The sequence below is a fragment of the Sminthopsis crassicaudata genome, chromosome 2, assembly GCF_048593235.1.
Source record: "Sminthopsis crassicaudata isolate SCR6 chromosome 2, ASM4859323v1, whole genome shotgun sequence".
In the NCBI taxonomy this organism is placed as follows: Eukaryota; Metazoa; Chordata; class Mammalia; order Dasyuromorphia; family Dasyuridae; genus Sminthopsis; species Sminthopsis crassicaudata.
Window position 1 is genome coordinate 58051432 of NC_133618.1, and position 21254 is coordinate 58072685.

Sequence of the window (21254 nt, forward strand, 5' to 3'; positions counted from 1 at the left end):
GAGTCTCCCCAGGCTGATAAAGTGACTCATTGTAACTTTCTTGGTTTTCCCAACCAGAATTTGGTCTGGGGCTTTTTTTTGGTCCTTGTTAAGAAGGTATGCTGGATGAGAAAGGCAAAAATACTTCTTCTCACTCCTCCAACTTGACCTTCCTCCTCCTGGGGCTTTCTTGTGGGGAAGTAGGAAAGGATGGGAACTTTGACTCTTAAACCTGAACAGAAACTGTAGACCACAAATGTTTCTCCTATCTACTGGAGGCTTGTGCTAGTGCTGACTTTAGGTGGCAGCAACATCCTGTGGGCTTCTGCCTAAAATTTTGAGCAGTTTTAAAATGGGAACAGTTATGGTTGTTTTTCATTCTATCTGGTGTAAATTTGAGGTGTCTGCTGGAGTACGTTTGTGGGAGCTAGGTGGCCTGCCTCCATTCAGGCAGCCACCTTGACTGCAAGTTCCATCAATTCTTATTATACCAAGGCTGAACTCAAACTTGATACCAGTCCTAAAGCCTAATCTCAATATGGCAAAGACACATAAAGAAGATATGTTGCCTGTGGAATAATCAATCATTCAGCATCCAATTTCTGCATCTTTATTTTAGGCAGAATCTAAATTCTGGTTTTCTTGATCCCAGGCCCACAGAGTTCCTTCTAATATTGGATTAGATAGCAAAAACGGTATCCAGACCCTAGGAGCTAAAATAAGAAGAAACCTTGGAGTCAGCAGTTCAAGGAACTATGACTGAGTTCCTTTCAAAGCAGATATCTTGCTCCTGGTACCCTTATATTTAAGGAGCCTGGAGAAAAGGGTATTACCTAGACCCAAGATAACTGGCTAAATTACTGACCCCTTTCTCTTCTGTATGTCTTTTCTTATCCTTTAGTACTTCTCACCATATCAATGACCACTGATACATTCTTATATCCAAATGATTTGGGATCTAAGTCTCCAGGATGGGGTTTATTCTGACTGATGTTTGAGAGCTGATATAATTTAATTCACAGATTACTAGGTTAGAAGCACTATGCCGGAATACAAAGATGTCAAAATCTGACAGTCTATTCTCAAGAAGCTTATACTCTAGTAGAAGTTTATAGGATCTAAAACCTAGATGGAAAGGACCTGAAAGGTCATATTCTGACTTCTAATCTCCAAACCTTCATCCAAAGTTTAGCTGTTAATTTTTTTTCCAGGCCCAATAGGAGGCACAAGGTGAGCAAAGCACAGTAGGTATTTCACTCTATGTGACCTACATAAACACTATTTTTTTCTAGTGGTTATTAAAAGATAGCCGTGATTGACATCTCTTTAACCTGGAATGATGTGAGGGATGTGTAATTAAGTATTTCCAACCCAGACCCCAAGTAGAATGCCCCTTCCTTGCTACCCATCCAGTCAGAGATTATTATAATAAATAGTCCACATTTATATAGTCCTTTAAGGTCCAGCTTCTTAAACTGAGATCTCATAACTTAATGTGAGGGTCACAAAATTATGATTTGTTATCAGTAAATATTTGATTTCTACAACTATCTATATACCTGGGATCATGTAAACATTTCTTAGAAAAAACCCAGTCACAAGTGGGGAAAGTTTCAGACCTTTTTTAAGGTTTGCAAAGCATTTTATATATGTTATCTCATTTGGCCCTCACACAACCATATGAGATAGGTACTATGATTATTATTGTTTACAGCTGAAGAACCTGAGGCTTTTAAGTGGTCAAAAAAGTCAATATTTTAGGCAGACTTCAAACTCTGCTCTTTCTCACTCCAAGCCCATAGAGCTGTCTCTAATTCTAGATTAGACAGCAAAACTGGCATCTAGAGATCTTAGGATCTAAAGATAGAAGAGATTTTGGAGGCCATGAGTCCATCACTCATTTTTTAGATATGATATTGTGAAAGAGGTTAAGGAATGAGATTCCAATCAAGTAGTATGACTCCAAATCCAGTGCTGTTTCCATTAACTCAAACTGCTTCCTTCACTGTCTCCAGATGAACCTGCTGACAGGCAGGTTCACGAGCACATCAGTCCCAGTTGTTGTCTGTGGTAGAGAGATATGGCAGGGCAAAGGGACCTTGGGGCTGATCCATGGAAGAATATATGGGAGCCAGAACCAGCCCCGAGGGATGTCCCAGTATAGCCAAGGGTCAGATTGAATCTCAGACAAAGAAAGAGAACCATGTGGCCCCTCTGAGGCTGGGTTTTGCCACATTCCCCTAATGTTCCTCTATAGTTTGGGTCCTACCCACATGCTCCAACATGGAAAGGCATAGAAGGAGCCCAAGAATAATATCTTGAAGAACGCCCCTTATCAACCAAATAAACAAGCATGGCCCGTTCAACACAAGGCCCTGAGGGAGACATAAGGAAGTAAAACATGACCTACAAGATGTTCACAAGCCAATGGGGGAGATGGCATTGCTTTCAGTTGTTCCCACATTCAAAGAGAACAGCACAAACAGAATTGAATCAATATTCTAAGTATCATAGTTCACCAACTCAGAGCTGCAAGGGACGGTAGACACTGCCTTGTCCAAACACTTGAGATGAATAAAAGTCTGAGAGACAGAGTTTCTGGGTAATTAAGAATCAGCTTATTAATTACGGCTAACAGATGATAATTTGAGATAAGCAGTTCTTTCGGAAACCAAAAACAAACACTGGAGACTGCTGAACAGTTAAATATTTTTTAAAAGAGAGTTGTTCATGATGGGTGGAAATCAATTCTGATTGGTTAAATAGAGGTGACTCTGAGGATGTCAGCACTCTTAGACCAATAGACTCATCTCCAGCCAGACCCTTTGCACCTAAGACAATCTAGCAAAAGGATCTGTTCTCCACTCAGTCCTACAGGGCCAGAGCTCTGGCCCAGAACTCAGCTAGATTAGATTCTATCCACTCTTTAATCAGAAATAAACTCTTCCAGTTGGGTGGGAGAGTGAGGAGAATGTCTCAACGTCAACCTTGTCCTTCCCAAGGATTTGTTTTTAGAAAATAGAAAGGAAAAAAAACCTAGTTCCACACACTCCCTGCCCCATATTAATAATGAGATGTTAATAATTATTTCTCTCATGTCTCATTGTCAACTTGAGGAAACAGACCCGGAAATGTACAATGACTCAGATCACTCAGTAGAAAGCATAAGAGGTCAGATTTAAAGCCAGTTCCTCCACCTTTGGATTCCATGTTTTTTCTGCTGAACTATGACTGCCTCAGAAAAGAGTAAGCTCCGTGGGGCTGAAACAGTCAGAAAAGGCTTTTTTTTTTAAGGTACTGAAATGAGAGTTTAGCCTTGAAGGATGGGGGGAGAGGATCTGTTCCACATCTTCCTGCTCCTCCCAGGGCTGTGATGACCTGCCCCTGTCCTCCTCTCTTCTCTCCTGGGTCCATGCCCCTCCAGAGCCTTGCAAACTCACTGTCCCTCCCGGTTGCTGAGCACACCAGTGTTGTGCCGAAGAACCACAGATTCAAAATTGTTAGAGCTAGAAGGCGGCATCAAGGATGAGCCCTTTTCACAGATAAGGAAACTGAGGCTCCCCAGGGGGGCAAAGACTTGCCCCAGTTTACACAATGGATAAGGAACAAAACAGTGAAGACTTCCGCTTTGGTTTCCCAACTGGAGGTTCAGCATTCTGTCCCCCAACCCTGATGATTCATTGGACCACTCCAAGTGCTTAAAGCCCTTCCCTCAAGGGTCCCCAAATAGTGGGCGACTCCCTGAGCCGTTGCCGGGGGGGATCCAGGAGCACAGCCAGAGCCACCTGAGTGGCCTCTTCCCCTAGGGAGAGGCAGGTGTCCAACAGGGCCCGGATCCGGGCAGTCAGCGTGGGGATTGAGCAGATGGCCTCGTAGCTGGCCCGAGACAAAGCCTGGCAGGAACGCAGAGCATCCAGGGCAGCATTCAGGCGACCCTCAGTGACTCTATTCAAGATCAGCTCCCGATGACTCGTTAGAAGTTCTGGGAAATGGTCAGAACCTAAGGGAGAGAGGGGAAGGAGGGAACAAACAATTGGAGGAATATGGAACTCAGGCCAAGCTGTCCCAAGGAGGTTTTGACCTGGTTCGCGGGTTCACACCCAACCCCCAATGGCTCCTTGGCTCTCCCCTTCCCTGCAATACTCACTTGTGCCCATGGCCCTGGGGGGACTTCCAGTGGGAAAGCTGTGTCCAACAGGTCCCAGGCCTGGGGATCCATGACCAAGTCCCCTTCTGCTTCCTTGGAGATTGGCCATCTTAATCTGAGAAAGTTCAACTGTGGGACAGACTAGGGGAAACCTAAAGAGACAAGGGAGAATTAGAGCAAGGTGAGAAAATGCTGTGGAGTTAGTGGGGCAAGTACAGTAGAATGAATGAGTGAACATAGTCCTTACTATGTCCTAAGTACTGGGGATACAAACAGCAAGTCCATTTGTGGGGCAGCTAGGTGGTGCAGTGGATAGAGCCCTGGAGTCAGAAGGACCTGAGTTCAAATCCAACCTCAGACACTTAACTTCCTAACTGTGTGACCCTTGGCAAGTCACTTAACCCCAACAGCCTCACAAAAGAAGAAAAAAAAAAAGAAGTTGCAGCACAAAAATGCTGATCAGATTAGATTTAAAAGCTAACTGATGGTGGGAAAATGGACAGATGGCTTAATGCAATACTATAAGTACAGTCCATTTGCAAAGAGCTCACACTGTAACAGAGGGAAACAACACACAGGGGATGTTTCAGAAAGAAAGAAAGTCAAGGCTAGAAATCTAGTTAGTTCTGGATTTGGCTTTTCTCTATTCTGGTGAATAAATATTATTGGATAGGCACAAAGGGAATATCAGAGTAGTTAGATACCACTAGCAGAATGGCTACAGTACAATACAGATTACAAAAATAGAATGGTTCTAGACAGGCAAGAAAAGGAGGACATTCCCAGTACATCCTTGTCAGAATTAGCAGAGAATTCAAGGATTAATTATCCATCCTATATAAGAAGATCTGTGCAGATGCTAATAGACTTTTGTGAAATAGGATGTAAAAAATATTAGCCAAATTAAGAGATCTTAGGAAAAGATGTGGAAACCAAATTATTAAGAAAGAAAAAAACAGGGGGAAATGTGAGAAATGAATGGGCATTTATTTGATTTCCACAATTTTGAAAATTAAATTGAAGTAATGAAACTTAAATTAGAAAAAATGAAACTCACAAGGATATTAAAGAGTTAGGAAGGGTGGAGGTTAATTATCTTCCCCCAAAAATTGTAAGCTCCTTGGGGGACAGCGACTGAGTTTTTGTAATCGGGGTGGAGGTCTGAGACTTTTAAAAAAATCTTTTATTATTTACCCTTTGCCCTCCTCTGTTACTTTCCTCCTCCCAGAATACAAGCTCCTTGGGACTTAGAGGTGGAAATTTAAGTCATGTAACTTTTGTGACATTCAATTAACAGGGAATAAGAGGAAGGAATTGTGCTTCAGGAGATAAAATAAAATATTGTCTTTGGAGTTTCAAAGGTATGTCTACAACTATAGACCAATCTCCTTAATGAATATTGATGCTAAAATCTTAAAGAAGATATTAGCAAAAATCATCCCCAGAATAATATACCATGATCAAGTAGGATTTATACCAGAACTGCAGGGCTGATTTAATATTATGAAAACTATTAGTATAATTGACCATATTAATAATCAAATTAACAAAAACCATATGATCATCTCAATAGATGCAGAAAAAGCATTTGACAAAATCCAACATCCATTCCTACTAAAAATATTTTAGAGTATAGGAATAAATTGACTATTCCTTAAAATACTCAGGAGCGTATATTCAAAGGTATGTCTACTATCTACTAACCCAGGTATCCATAATACAGGAATTCAAAATAAATCTAGAAAGAAAAAAAGAAAGAGAGAGGGAGAGGGAGAATGAGAAGGAGAGGAAGAGGGAGAGGGAGAGGAAGGAGGAAGGGAGGAAGAAGGGAGGAGGGAGGGAGGGAGGAAGGAAGGAAGGAAGGAAGGAAGGAAGGAAGGAAGGAAGGAAGGAAGGAAGGAAGGAAGACAGAAAGGAAGACAGAAAGAAAGAGAGAAAGAAAGACAGAAAGAAAGACAGAAAGAAAGAAAGAAAGAAAGAAAGAAAGAAAGAAAGAAAGAAAGAAAGAAAGAAAGAAAGAAAGAAAGAAAGAAAGAAAGAAAGAAAGAAAGAAAGAAAGAAAAGAAAAGAAAAGAAAAGAAAGAAAAGAAAGAAAGAGAAAGGAAGAAAGAAAAAAAAGAAAGAAAGAGAGAGAAAGAAAAAAGAAAGAAAGAGAAAAAGAGAGAGAAAGAAAGGGAAGGGAAGGAGGGAGGGAGGGAGGAAAGAAAGGACCTTTTCTCACTGATAAAACTACAACCATTTCTGATCTTACATTGAATTATCATCAAGGATTTGGGGGCCAAGAACTTTCTTCTTTTTTAAATCTTGAATCTACAGCTTCTCTCTCTGATTTCACAAAGAACTCGCTTTACTGAGGAGATGGACTGCATGATTATAAAGAGAGGGGCCAAGCTGCTTCTCCAGGATTTCATCTGTGAGTGATGAGTCCAGGTGGAGAAGACTGGGGGGATGGGTTTGAGAAGAAAGATGAAATAGGGAAGCTTCCTTTCCCCAATACTTTTGGGCAAAAGAGAGAAAACAGAAGGATAAGCTTCCCAGATTGATGAAGGATATCCAAATAGGATCTCAGAGAAGCTCAGACACAAGCAGAGTGGAAGATGAGGACTCTGGGGAGAACTTTATCCTTGTCTGTGTCTGCCTCTCTGTCTCTCCTTGTCCCTGTCTCATGTAGCACTTTTCTCATGTTTTATTCTGGGCTATAACTATCTGATTTTATGTTTTAACAAGAACTATAATAGAGAATTCTGGCAGGTGGAGCACATCCAATGGTCCAAGTCAGAGAGGAGAGCTCAGGTGGGGATAACTCGGATATCACTGATCCCAGGTGACCTTGCGATAATATGAAAGAGATGACTTGAATCTTCAAGCCTGGCACAACCATTAACCCTTTAATCCTCAATCCTTAATTTCTGGGAAGAGGCATAAGTAGGGGAGAGGTAGTATAGAGTGGGGTACAGAGGGGGAAATGAGCCTTCAAGACAAGGGACAGCCGTGGGAAGACTATGAGCCTAGGCATAGGTGAGCCCTAACACTGCTCCTTCTTTCTAGAAAATCGGCAACCTGTTATTTTGGGGCAAATCCCCAGCAGCCCAGCCCTGGTTTTGGCTTTAGTTTTATCCTCTGAAGATAAAAATTAAGGGGAGTATGATTGGAAATGGGTCAATGAAGGAGAAATGAATGAAAGGAAGAAAGAGTTAAAGAAGAAGTCATCATAATTTCAAAAGGAAAGTACCTTCCAATTAAAAAAGGAAAAGTACAGTACAGATGTATACATAGATATATATATATATATATACACATGTAAACCCATATTTACCTATCCACACACACCTATCTATGTATATATATATATACATATCAATATATCTATATATTTATCTATCCATATACCTATCTATATGTATATATACACATATCTTCATATCTATCTATATCTATATATTTATCTACCTATCTATACACATACACCCATACCTACCTATTCACATATACCCATCTATCTATCTATCTATCTATCTATCTATCTATCTATATGTATGTATGTATATTTATTTCTCTATCTATCCACACACCTATCTTTACATAGATATGTATATACACATATCTACATGTTTATCTACCTATTTATTCACATGTCTATGTGTGTATATATATATATATATATATATATATGTCTTTATATATAAGACACATATATACATGTATATGTCTATCTATTCATTCATCTATCCATCTATCCATCCAGTATACCTATCTACATATCATAAAGAGAGGACACCAGGCCCTCCATCTTCAGCTAGTGGAGGGATGAAGAATGAAGAAGTGATCTCATGACACAGAAACATCTTGATTGCAGAAGCAGCATGGTGATCCCTCCTCATTCCCCAGGAGGAAAAAATGTAATATTTTTTGGGAACGGGAAAAGGAGAGTGTTATATGAGGAAAGTAGTATTCCTGATTTATACTCTAATTCCAGATTTAGTGTAAATAGCTAGATGTGCTCTGTCCTGTAAAATGTTCTTGGGGGTGTTTTGGAGTAGCCTTCTTTTTAGTCAGACTAATCGCCACAAGAATAGCCAGATGTTAAAGTCCAAAAGTCTTTATTGTCTCCTTTGACTGGTGCTCAGCTAGCTTTCTCGTGGCCTTCAGAGGGGACTTGGTTTCAGTGGAGAAATGAAGGAGGCCAGGCCAGCCACCATAAGGCTGATAAAGATGGAAATGAATCTTTCTCTCCTTGGCTCCAAGAGCTTGAGCTCCCACCTCCAGTCCACTGTTTCTCTGCCCTCTGAATGAATTTGGCTAAGGCTCCCAGCTTATATGCTCTACACTGAGTATAAACCAATCATTATATCAATAGGAAACCATTATTTGTTGTAAGATTAAATCAATCATACTGAACTTAGAGAACTATTAAGCACCATGCTAAACTAGATAACCATTGTCTCATCAATTCCACTGACTTAACATCTTGTAAGAATCCTTGTTTCAGAGTTCTGGCCCATAACATCTCCCACTTTCTTTTGCTTTAGAACATAAGGTGGTCACACCCTCCCTGACTTCTCAAGGAGGTGAGTGCCCCCAAAAGGAGGTGATCACACCTTCCCTTATATCTCAGGAAGGGAGATGAAAACCAAAGGAAAATGGGGAATCAAACTTTGAAACAGGTATACATAAATCCATCAACATGAGATGTAATACATAAGCACATAGCAATATAACACAGGCTAGTAGTGATTTAAACAACATGAATCAATATGAGGAATTATACATGTCCATTAGTCCTAGAAATAGTCCAAAAGGAATCTATTGTCCATTATGTCATGTTTCTGAGAATCCAATGATTCCTGCAATTTTTGAAGTTCTGCAAGTCTTATCAACAATTTTTCATCTCAGGGGATCCAATGATTCCTATGGGTTTTGAAGTTCTGTAACAGTCTTATCATGTCTCAGAGAATCCAATGATTCCTTCTAGTTTTGAAGTTCTGCAACAGTCTTATCATGTCTCAGAGAATCCAATGATTCCTTCTAGTTTTGAAGTTCTGCAATAGTCTTATCAACAATTTTTTTATCTCAGGAAATCCAATGATTCTTGCTGGTTTTAAAGTCCTGCAACAGTCTTATTATCAGCCATGCTCTTTCAGTGTCAGATGTTTCTTAGGTTTTCTCCTTTGTTTCGAGGTTTTTTCTCTTTTTCTGTCTCTCTCCAATGGACAAGGCGAATACGGCTCACTGGCACCCATCTGATTCTGTGGAGATAAACAAACACTCTCCCTCAAGCAGTTAACCTATCTGGTCCTTCCATTCACCACTTTCTGGATCTCTCCACATCATGATAGTGGAGCTGCTTGCACTAGATACTTCCCTTCTGGAGGTTATGAAACCTGTCTGCTGGAGTGCATCTTTGTCAAAAATCAAGAACTTAATAGTATAAAGAGCTAAATTTAAAAGTTCTCTAGGATTACCTGTGGCTGCCCCTTTCTTTTGTTTTTTGAGGAGTGTCTTGATGTCTCTGTTTCTCCTCTCTAATATTGCCTGTCCTTGGGGATTAAAAGGTATGCCAGTGGTGTGTAAAATCTGATTCAGTGCACAAAAGTGTACAAAAAATATTTAGAAGTATATGCAGGTCCATTATCTGTTTTTATTGTTTGTGGCACACCAATAATTGCAAATGCTTGTATAAGGAATTCAGTGACCACTTAGGCTGTTTCTTTGGCTGCTGGTATTGCAAAAGTAAATGCTGAAAACGTGTCTACTACAACATGGATAAAAGACAGACGACCAAAAAATTTATAATGGGTCACATCCATTTGCCAGATTTCATTGGGTCTCAAACCATGAGGGTTCTTCCCTGGAGAGAGCATAGGAGCGTGGAAAGGAAGGTAAGCTGTACAGCTTTTTACTATGCTCCTAGCTTCCTCTTTTATCTCAAATTGCAAATGTGAAACTCAAACAACCTGATGATATTTAAAATGAGATTCCTGGGTTTCCTGAAACAAAAGAGTATTGGCTACATGGTTAGAAGGCGATCTGCCTTTGAATTACCATCAAAAATAGGACCTGGAAGTCCACTATGAGAGTGGACATGCAAGATATAAATCTTACCTGGATACTTTCTCACTTGCTCTTGAAGTTCCTTAAAGAGCTGATATATATTGGAAGCTACAGTTTTATTTGGGCTGTGGCAATTCTTTGTACCACACCTACTGAATAGGCTGAATCAGATATTATATTTATATCTCCTGGGAAATAAGTAAGAGCTAAAATGATGGCATACAATTCATTCTGCTGAGTGGACTGAAAAGGAGTTCTGAGTTCTCTCTTTATAATTAAGTCGTGAGAATATACAGCACAAATATCATGTTTGGATGCTTTTGTAAAGATAGTTGGTCCTTTAAGAGGAACCTAAGAAAACTTTTCTTCAAGAATCCATCGCCAATTATGTAATAGTCTGGTTATCTTTAATGGAGACCCGTGTGTAAAATTTGAAGTCGTGACCAGTAAAATTTGCCACTCTGGGATGGTTTCACATCATACATTAATTTGTGCATTAGTATAAAAAGTGTATATCTTGTCAGGTCTTATCCCAGATAATTGTACTGCTCACTTAATGGTTTTAATAAAATTCTAGCCACAAACTCTGGGTAAAGGATAAAGCTTTGTTCTGATTGTGCTGGGAGGTTCACCTACTATATCACACTGTCTCCTTAATGAAGGACTGCTGTGGGTGCCTCTTTTGTAGCAAAAACTGATATTTCCAAGGGTTTTTGAATAACTCTTTCAACCCATTGGATAAAGCCAGTTCAATTTCTCTCAAAACCTGTTGAGCTTCTTTTGTGAGCTGGCATGGTGAGTTTAAAGCACTGTCTCCCCTTAAAATGTCATGTAATGGTTGCAATTGATAGGTAGTTAAGCCTTACACTGGATCCATCCATTGGATATCTTCTATTAATTTTTGAAAGTCATTTAAGGTGTTCAACTTCTCTGTTCTTAAGTTTTTGTACTGTAAGTGCCTTCATATCCTAAATATTGAAAAGGAGCATGCTTTTGAATTCTTTTTGGAGCTATATACGATTTGTAATTCCTTAGTATTTCCATGGTCTTTTGTAGACATGCTTCTAACATTTGTTCCTCAAGTGCATATCCCAATACATCATCCATGTAATGTAACACTATTACTCTTGGAAATGCTTTTCTTACTGAAGTAAGAGCAGCAGAAACATACATTTGGCACATAGTAGGGTTATTTTTCATTCCCTGTGGCAAAACTGTCCATTCATATCTTTTATAAGGCTCAGCTAAGTTAACACTAGACACTGAAAAGGAAAATATTTTCATATCCTCCTTATCTAAAGGAATAGAATAGAAACAGTTCTTAATGTGTATAACCCAAAGAGGCCATTCTCTAAGCAATTGAGTAGGAGATGGAAGTTCAGGCTGAAGAGTTCCCATAGTTTTCATCTGTTCATTTACTTTTCTTAAATCAGTCAACATCCTCCATTTTCCAGATTTCTTTTTTACAACAAATACAGGGGAATCCCAAGAACTTAGAGAAGGTTGCAAGTGTCCTTGGTCAAGTTGCTCTTGTACTATATCTAATAACGCCTGAATTTTATTGCTAGCTAAGAGCCACTGTTCTATCCACACTGGTGTATCAGTTTTCCATTGGATAGGAACAAGTGAAAGTTTTGGCAGGCCTTCAACAGCCACCCAGCCTAAAAAACCAAAGTACTCAGTTGTAATCCTAACTGTTGTAAAATGTCTCTTCCCCACAGATTGATGGGGATTTTTTTCAATTACAAAAGGAATAAAAATTTGTTTCATTTTCAAATGTCCATCTCATAGGGGCAGCACTAACCTCTGCTGCTATTGATCCTCCTACACCAGACATGTAGGTATCTGCCTTAATCTTTGGCCAGTGACTGGCCCAGTTGGCACCTCTAATGACTGTGCGATCTGCACCTGTGTCTACCAATCTTTCTAATAGTATGCCATTTATATAGATAGTGAGCATAGGATGTTCAGTTGTCACAGCTGCAGTCCAGAATATTCCTGGATTGTGTTGCTTGGAGTCAGAATCTGGGCAACTATCACCAGATTGCCTATTAGGAGTCTTGTGTCAGTAAACCTGATGCTACTACTTCCCCTGGTTGATAAGTCACACATTGTCTACCTGTATTAGTGACTGGGATATTATCTACACATTCCCCAGTTTCCCACATCAGTGTAAGTACACTCAGGAAATGAAATGGTCAAGTATACTATGCCTGAAAGCAAGGGATCCATAGGCTGAAGAGGAACAGATTTCACCTTTCCAAAGGGTATCTCAGTAGTCCCTGCTGCATACAACTCTATTCTCCCTAAATGCAATCCCTTTTTCCCCTGATTGCTTCTTGGATGATAGATCATGTCTTAATATTGAATTTCTAAAGACTTTCTGGGTATAACATTGGCTGCCATCATGCCTCACCTGCAGCCCTGGAGCTGGGCCCTGCCTCTCATTTCCCTGGGTCAATCTACATTCTGAGGCTGAATGGAAGCCTCTGTTGCACTTTGGACATGGGGTTCTGGGTTTTCTCTCACCCTGTCTTCTCACTCTATCTCTATGCCTATGTTGAGCTTTCAGATGCCCTACTTTACCACACTGAAAGCATTGATGAGTCTCTCTCAGAGTCCTTTGCCATTTGGGACCCTGTCTTCCCATGTTGGGATCTTGGGAAGTCTGCATCATAGCCTGGCTATAAAAGGCATTTGTGCCCACTGTGGCACAGCGTCTTATGATCTCCTCTAAAGGGACATCTTTGTGTAGTCCTAGAATAATTCTTCTACAAACCTCATTAGCATTTTCTTTAGCAAGTTGTCTTAAAAATAATTTCTGTTGCTGCATTTTCACCAGTAATTCATATGACAGCTGTCTGCAAATGTCCCACAAAATCAGCAAAGGGTTCATTTGGACCTTGCTCTATTTTTGTGAAGGCTTCCCCTCTATCTTGCTTTCCTGGAAGGCTGCCCCTTGCTTTGATAGCAGCAGCAGCAATTTGCTTATATGCTTCTATAAGATAATTAATCTTCGATGAAGTATCTGCATATTGACTTTTACCTGCTAGTTGGTCAAAGGTGACTTGCATATTAACTCCAGTTTGCCTATTTCATTGGGCTTGTATCCTACATAGTTCACTATACTCCAAAAGCCACAAGTTTTGTCTAGGTTCTAAACATGTCCTTGCTATGGATTTCTAATCACTAGGGGTAAGAATTTCATAAGCCAAATTCTCTAATACCATCTTAACATAAGATGATGTAGCCCCATAAAGAGTACAACCCTTTTTAAAATCTTTAATAATTTCCAGATCAAAAGGAGTGTACCATCTTCCTTGAGCAGAGATACTGGGCTTGAGGAAACTCCCTCTGTCCATCCCCTCCAGAGACAAAAGACCTTCGTTTGCATCTCAGGCTCTCACCCGAAAGCCCTGCTCTCAGGCAGGAACTCCAAGACACGAGAGCAAGTATCTCTTTAACACCTCCCTGGGGACCCCATACTTCTCAGGCGTCTGAGCCCAGCACTCTTTGATATGTCTTGGGGAGATAACTGGAGAAACTTAAGAGAAGCCATGCTTGAGCCCTTCTCCCACTCCACTATTACATACACTGGGGTCTCTAATGGTCAAGCTGTAGGCACAAGGAGAAAGGTCACTGAATTGGGGTGAGCTTGGAGAACATCTCTCTACTCTTGACTGCTGCTCCCTGAACAGGGTGAGCGTCTCCTTCAGGTCTTGCTCTCCCAGCAAGATTTGGGGGTTTGGTTGGCTGCCCGCCCTCAAGTTCTAGCGTGGAATCAACAGAGGAGCCCTCGCCATTCAGAACTGGGTAAGTTCTCCCCCACCCTCGCTTGGCACTTCTGGTCTTTCCTCTCCCTCCCCCATAGAAGGGGGATCACAGAGGAACTCAAAGCCTTTTGCAGACCTTTCCCATATGGCTTGGCAACCTGTCATTTAAGTGCTCCCTGATAACCCCAGAGTTACTAGCATCAAACAGCATTCCTCATGCAGGGAGACACACAGACCTCCCTGTTCAGGTCCTCTGCAGTTGGGGAGCAACTCACACAGAGAGGGACAGTTCACTGTGAGTTAGGTTTGTGGTCATTTGTGCATTAAACTCAGCTTCTGCTGAGTAGAAGTGCTCAAGACAGTTCTGCTGCCCTAAGAGGAACACCCCACATCTGTCAGGGGCTCCAGAAGAGAAAAAAAATGAGGCCTGGAGTAGCTCTTGACAGAATAAGAGCTGCTACTAGGACTGATAAAGAGGGAGGGGAGGTTTTGCAGAACTGAGAAGCAGGGAAACTGAGGCAGGACTGGGTCAGAATAATTAGGGAAACTGAGTCAGGAAAATAAAAGAGAATTGTGGCATAACATTCCACATTCTTTCTCTTCTGAATATTCAAATCACTGAATTATCTTCCTCTAGAAGGTCTTAGCACCATAATTTTGACCAACCCTATGTAAAGCAAATAAACAAAACTAAGACTAGAAAAATGCAAGGACTTATGGCATTCAAACTCTTCAATAACAGGGTATGCATTTATCTGGTCAGATATACCCTGTTCTTTTTTAGCTTTAACTAGTGCCTTTTGTAATCTTGTCATAGACTGCTTCATAGTTGGTGATGATTGTGTCACAGCCTCTCCCCCTCCTCCTTCTCCCTCCACCCATGAAGGGTTAAATTGAGGGGGGGGGGATACTAGGTCAGGGGATGGGGAATGCCCTAATGGCTCCTGCTGTGAATCACCACACTCCTTAATTTCATCAGAACTGTACTTAACTTTTGTCTAATTTTTCATCCTTTTCACCTAGTTTGTCAGTATCCTCCCCCTCTTGTACTTTCTTCCTTTTCCTTATTCTATAACTTATATAATTTCCTAAAGCTAATTGTATTAAGTCATATGTATAAAATGTTTCTTTAGAAATTAGATGAGTACCATTATCACTGTAGTATTAATATAGTTGCTCTCCTACTAATTTCCACTCATCTGGATCTAATTCTTTTTCCTTTGAGAACCAAGGAGATGTGTATTTTAATATTTCAAAGAGTTCAATGATCTGCATCCAAGTTACAATCAAACCTTGGCTTTTAATGAGGTTAACCATGCTCTCCACACATTTTCCTTGAGGTGGGAAAGGCTCTTTTCTAAACATTTGTCCCATTTTAGCTGAAGCACTAGTTTAGCCCTTCACAGTTTCCTTCTTGTCTATTTTTGTACTAATCCTAATTTCTGGGTCACAGATGTAGGTTTTTAGCCCCATCTTGGTCGCCAAAATGTAATGTTCTTGGGGAGGTTTCCTGGAGGTCTTGGAATAGCCTTCTTTTCAGCAGATTAATCACAAGAATAGCCAGGTGTTAAAGTCCAAATTCTTTACCGTCTCCTTCACTTGGTGCTCAGCTAGCTTTCTTGTAGCCTTTAGAGGGGACTTGGTTTCAGTGGAGAAAATGCAGGAGGCCAGACCAGCCACCACAAGGCTGATGAAGATGGAAATGAATGTCTCTCTCCTTGGCCCCCCCCCCCTGGCTTATATGCTCTACACTGAGTATAAACCAATCATTATATCACTAGGAAACCATTATTTGTTATAAGATTAAATCAATCATACTGAACTTAAAGAACTATTAAGCACCATGCTAAACTAGATAACCATTGTCTCATCAATTCCACTGACATAACATCTTGTAAGAATCCTTGTTTCAGAGTTCTGGCCCATAACAGTCCTGACTGGAGGGAGAAGACAGAACAGTCTTCCATCATCCTCAGTCCCCACTGATGTTCTGTCCTTAAATATCTGTCCCCATTTTCAGTAATTTAATAGCTTAGCTCTCTTCTCCACCCCTGAATAGAGAGTTTCCTTATTCAGAGATGCACTCACATGGGATGAAGTGTTAGGAAGACTGAAGCAACACAAACCATGAGCTTTCTGGGAATCCATAGAGAACCATTCTGGAGTGATCCTCCCAACACAGTGACTTTCAGTCTTCTCTGATCAGTCTCCAAAGCTCAGTTCTAGAGCCCCACCTCCTATAGAAGTTATTTCTACACCCAGCCTCCATTCCCATCTGTTAATGTTCATGACTGAGTCTATGAATAAGGTTTTCTAAAACAGCAATTTCAGTAGGTAGGAGTATGAGTGTGTGTGTGTGTGTGTGTGTGTGTGTGTGTGTGTGTGTGTGTGTTTCCTTAAATATAGCTTTTCATTCCAAGGACTTAAAAGCAATAGGAATCATCATTCTTTTTTAAACAACCTTGCTCAATAATACCTTGGCAATGCTGGGGAGGGGATGGAGGGAAGAGAGTGGGAAAGAAGACCGAATCGAGAGCCTGGAGATCTGAGATCTAACCAGGCTCTGCCAGCTTTTTCATCAGATCTCAGACAAAAAATGAGGGCATTGTACTTAACCTTATCAACCTTTTTTTGTGTGCGTCTTTGGTCCTTTTGTCAGTCCAGTAAAGTCTCTAGCTCCCTTCTCAGAATGATACTTTTAAATGCAAAAATAAAATAAAATAAAAATACATAATGATGGAATCTTAGCTGCTGCCTTACCCCAATAATTTTAATTTTGTCACTCTCCATGTATCTCTCTTCTTCGATCTGTCTCTATCTCTGTCTCTTTGTCTCTTCTCTTCTCTGTCTCTCTTCTCTCACTCTCTGTCTCCTTCTTTGACTCTCCTCTCTGTCTCTGTCTCTCATTCTCACCACAACAAAAGGTCTTTTCCACACACACCCTATCCAAACAAAAGGACCTTCTACCTTTGCCCCTGCATACCTTACTTGAAATAAATCCAGTGGTGGGACTTTTCCTAAGTATATCCTCATCTAAGATTGCCCAATCTCAGTCCAATTCTCCTAGTTTTTCTTCTCTATATAAACTCTCATCTAACTTTGCTGGTTTGCTGGCTGCTCCCTCCCTTAAAGAAAGACTAAAAAAAAAAAAAAAAAAAAGAAAGAAAGAAAGCCTGCAGAATCACCCTAAATGTTCAAATAAATGCCCTTGCTTGGGATGGAAATTGTCTGAGCCTGAATTCTTTCAGAGACAAGATCACAATGCTCCACAATCCCAACAATAGGATAACTACTTTGAATAAGAGTTATTAAAATATTTTTGAAAGATAAATTCACGGACTCCAGCTTAAGAGGTCCTACACAAGAAGATGTCTGAGGAAACCTTTGTGTTCTAAAGTTTTTATCAGTTCATCAGCCCCAAGTGTGTTCTAGAGCCAATTCATAATGGCTAGGGTGAGCTAATTGTTAAATTTACACCTCAGAAATAAGCTAATACTATTGATTAGAGCCTATTTTGTTGTTGTTGTTATGTTGACTGTCTAGACTTAAGAAATTGATGGAGAAGTGCAGATTGAACTTTAAAATTTTCCCCAGGGAGTCAGATGTTAAATATTTGCCAGCATGTCCCTGCCCCAGTCACAGGTTGCAGAGCTATAAAGCTCAGAGCCAGACAAAAAGAACTACTATCAAGTCTTATCTATAAGGTGGTAGAGTCACGGAACATTAACAATGACAGACACTTTCATGCAGGGGATATCAGAGCTGGAGGGAAATACTTAATCCAATGCCATCAGTTTGCAGAATTAGATAAATGGGTCTCAGGGGAAATGACTTACTCACTATCACACAGCTAGTGAGTGACAGAGATGAAATTCAAACTTCCCTTCCTGAGCTCCCAAGTCCAAATTTTCCTTCCATGATATCACATTGCTCTTTCAATATTCAGTATTATGAGAAAGGCTTAAGAGATCATCCATTCCAATCCCTAAATTTTAATGAGCAGGAATCTGAAGCCCAGAGTGGCAGCTGATGGAGCAGTAGAGAGGTGAGCCTGGAGTCAGGAAGACCTGAATTCAAATCCTGTCTTAGATACTTATTAGCTGTGTGATCCTGGGCAAGTCATTTAACTTCTGTTTGCCTGTTTCCTCATGTATAAAATGGAAATAACAAAAGCAGCTACCTCCCAGGGTTGTTATAAGAATCAAATGAGATAATATTTGCAAGAGAGCTATCTGGCACATAGTAGGTGTTACATAAATGCTTATTCCTTTACCCTTATAGAGGTATTAAGTGACAGAGACAGAACACAGGACTCCAAGTCAGTGCTTTCTCACTCAATCTAAATGGCAAGAACAAAAAAAAAAAAATTGAAATTGTCTAACTGTAACTGTAAAGCTTGACAGGCATACCACTGGTGGAGCTGTAAATTTAGAATTATGTTAAAGAAATAGACTAAAATGCCCACATCCTGGAGATCCTAGACTCTGCCCCATGGAGGTCCAAAATAGGAAGAGAGGTATCTGCCCAATATATTTATAACAGAACCTTTTGTAGTAGCAAAGAAATGAAAACAAAGAGAGTGCCCATCCAATGGGGAGTGATTAGCCAATATGTGGTAATATCAATATAATGGAATATCGCTGTGCCCTAAATGAACATGAAGAACACAGAGAAGGATGGGAAAAGACATCTGAACTGATGCCGAGTAAAGCAGTAAAACTAGGTAATAAATACAATTACAATATAATTGGCAAGAACAAAAAATAAATCAAAATTGTCTAATTTTGGTCGCAAAGGAGAAAATGCACCTTCCCCCCTCCTTTGCAGCAGTGGGGGACTATGAGTATGGAACACTGAATATATGATCAATCTCAACTAATGGTTCATTTTGCGTCTGAATTGCTTTCTCCCCTTTCTTTTTTTTATGCATTGTTACAAGAGATAGCTCTCTAGGGATGAAAAGGCAATGGATATTAAAAGCAAGATATCAATAATTTTTTTAAAGGGACCAGAGTTAGTTATAGGAAGGAAGGGTGGGAAGGGGAGTATATATTACAAGCGTTTTCTTCAAAGGAGGAACACAAAGTTCTGAGAATAAATGATCAATACTAACTCACCTCTCTCCCAAGGCAGGGAAGGACAGGGGCTCACCTCCTTGTGTGACTGGAGACAGGGGGATCAGGCTGGCAACCAGAAAGAGCTGGAGGAGTGAGGCGTGAAAGTGGGAGCCTAGCCCGCCCCTCCCTCCCACCCCATGATCAGGCACCATGAGTCATTTCCCTTGGAGGGGCCAGTTTCCTCTTGGGTAGAGCCAAAACAGTGAGAGAAAGTGTGATTCTCACAGACTGTTATTGGAAGGGTTTGCTATTTAAACCATCTATCTAAATCCCTGGAGCTCCCCACATGTCACAGGGGAACTTGGAATAAAGGAGCCCCCCCCATGAAGGGAGCCTTTTGTCTACTCTAAAGTAACAAAGCCTATTCTACTGGGGACATATTATAGCTTGTGAGGCAGCTAGAGGGAGGATGCAGCCCTCCCTGCCCCCTTCAGCTCTGCTCCATCAATCCAAGGACTCTGTGCAAGAGTGGTAAACCTGCTGTGCCCATGGTTGGTTTCCCGTGCCTCTCTGTTTGCCCCTCCTAAAGTCAACCGTGGAAAGAGGCTGGCAAAACACCTGCCCCGGAGGACATGGCTCAGCTGCCCACTGAACCTTCCTCTGGGCCACCAGAAGGGCCGGCCCACTCTTCCCCAGAGTCAGCATCTCCTAAATGTTCCTCCCTTCCCCTGCCCCTCCCCACTCCTTGCCTGAGAACTATTTCCATTTTCTCCTGGATTGGCTCCCAGTCTTTAAAAGGAAGAAGCTGAGGAGTAAAAGACCATTCTAGCTAAGATCAATAAAGCGAGTCACGTGAAGGGAGGTGGAAGGGTGGGGTGGGGTGGAGAATAAAGTTGGACTGGGTTGGTCTTTTTCTCTTCCTTCACCCACCCTGCTGGTCCCAGGGGGAGGTAAACTGGGATGGGGAAATTCCCCAGACAATCCCAGGGCAGCCTGACTGGGGGAGGGTCAGGTTACTCCAAAGGGATCTTTATTGTTCCAGTTTTAGCCAGAGGTTGGAGAATAAGAAAGACAGAGAGAGAAAGGGAGGGGTGGAAAGAAAGAGGAGGGAGGAAGGGAGGGAAGGCAAGACAGAGAGAGAAAGAGGGAGGAAGAGAGAGAGAAAAAGAGAGAGGCAGACCGAAAGAGAGAGGGGGAGATATCAGGGTTAGAATCAGATTAACTGTACTGACAGTCCCTGATCCCACAATTAGCTAGACAGAGCCCACCAACTTGGAGGGGGGGAGGGGGAGGGAGAAGAAGTAACTCTCTTGTGAGTGTGTCTTTGGTTCTCTGAAAATATTTCTGGGGGAATTTCCCTAGGAGGATTCAGGAAACAGATGGGGTAGGAAGGTCAACATAGACTTTAGACACACTGGCTCCACCCAGAAATACTCAGTATTCCCTCTCTCAGCTGACTTCCACTCTCATCTAAGGTCCCAGCAGGAAGAGCAGAGTGACAGGGGATTGCACACTCAGAAGCTGATTAAATGAGATCACAAAACAAGCCGTCTCTTCCAAAACAAGTTCTCCCTTCTCTGTCTCAAATCCACTATCTCTATATTCCCTAACACAGCCACAGAATTTGGTTAAGGAAGGGCTTGGCAGTTTAAGAGTCATGCAGAAAGGGACCGATCAAGGCTTCTGGATATAACGGTAGAATGTCTAACAAGGGAGTTCTTAATCTGGGGTCAATGAGCTTGTAGGTTTTAATAATTAATAATAAAAATTGTCTTTCAAAATAACTGCTTTCCCTTGCAGTCCTCTGCATTACATGCTGAACATGTCAGCATGACCGAGAGGAAATAGGCCTTGACATGGATGCGGGTAAGCCTCAGTTCAGATGTCCTCAGACCAATGGTATTCCAGTATAACTGGTTTTCTGTGTCATCCTATTTTTGTGTACAAATATAAAACCACTATTCTGAAAAGGGCTTCATAGGCTTTACCAGACTGCCAGGTCTGAGATAAAAATTATCTGAATGCCCAATGATTGGGAATTGCTATCAATAACCGAATCGATGATGGTTATCTGAACTGTTTTATTATTCTCAAAGAGCAGGCTCATCAATATATAAAATCAGAGAGCTCAGGACATCTGCCTCAGAAACCTCATATAGAATATGAATACATAAGTAGCATCGAAAAATAATTTGACAGAAAGCAGAAAGGAAGACAGAGATGAGAGGAGGGAGGGAGAGAGGGAGA

At 41.1% G+C, this 21254-nt stretch overlaps 1 protein-coding gene across 2 annotated transcripts; it reads right to left on the reverse strand.

Annotated features, from left to right (window-relative positions):
- Positions 1–257: 257 nt before the first annotated feature.
- Positions 258–19819, reverse strand: LOC141554459 (receptor-interacting serine/threonine-protein kinase 2-like). 2 transcript variants are annotated; one of them, XM_074286370.1, is made up of 3 exons: positions 19068–19819; positions 4127–4278; positions 258–3979 (listed from the first exon to the last, which is right to left on the reverse strand). In XM_074286370.1, the coding sequence occupies exons 1-3, from the start codon at positions 19217–19219 to the stop codon at positions 3678–3680; spliced, it is 606 nt and encodes a 201-aa protein (XP_074142471.1). In that variant the 5' UTR covers positions 19220–19819; the 3' UTR covers positions 258–3677. The 2 variants fall into 2 exon arrangements, with proteins under 2 accessions (XP_074142471.1, XP_074142472.1); XM_074286371.1 differs by having other exon boundaries at positions 4127–4267; positions 19068–19814.
- Between the last annotated feature and the right edge of the window lie 1435 nt (positions 19820–21254).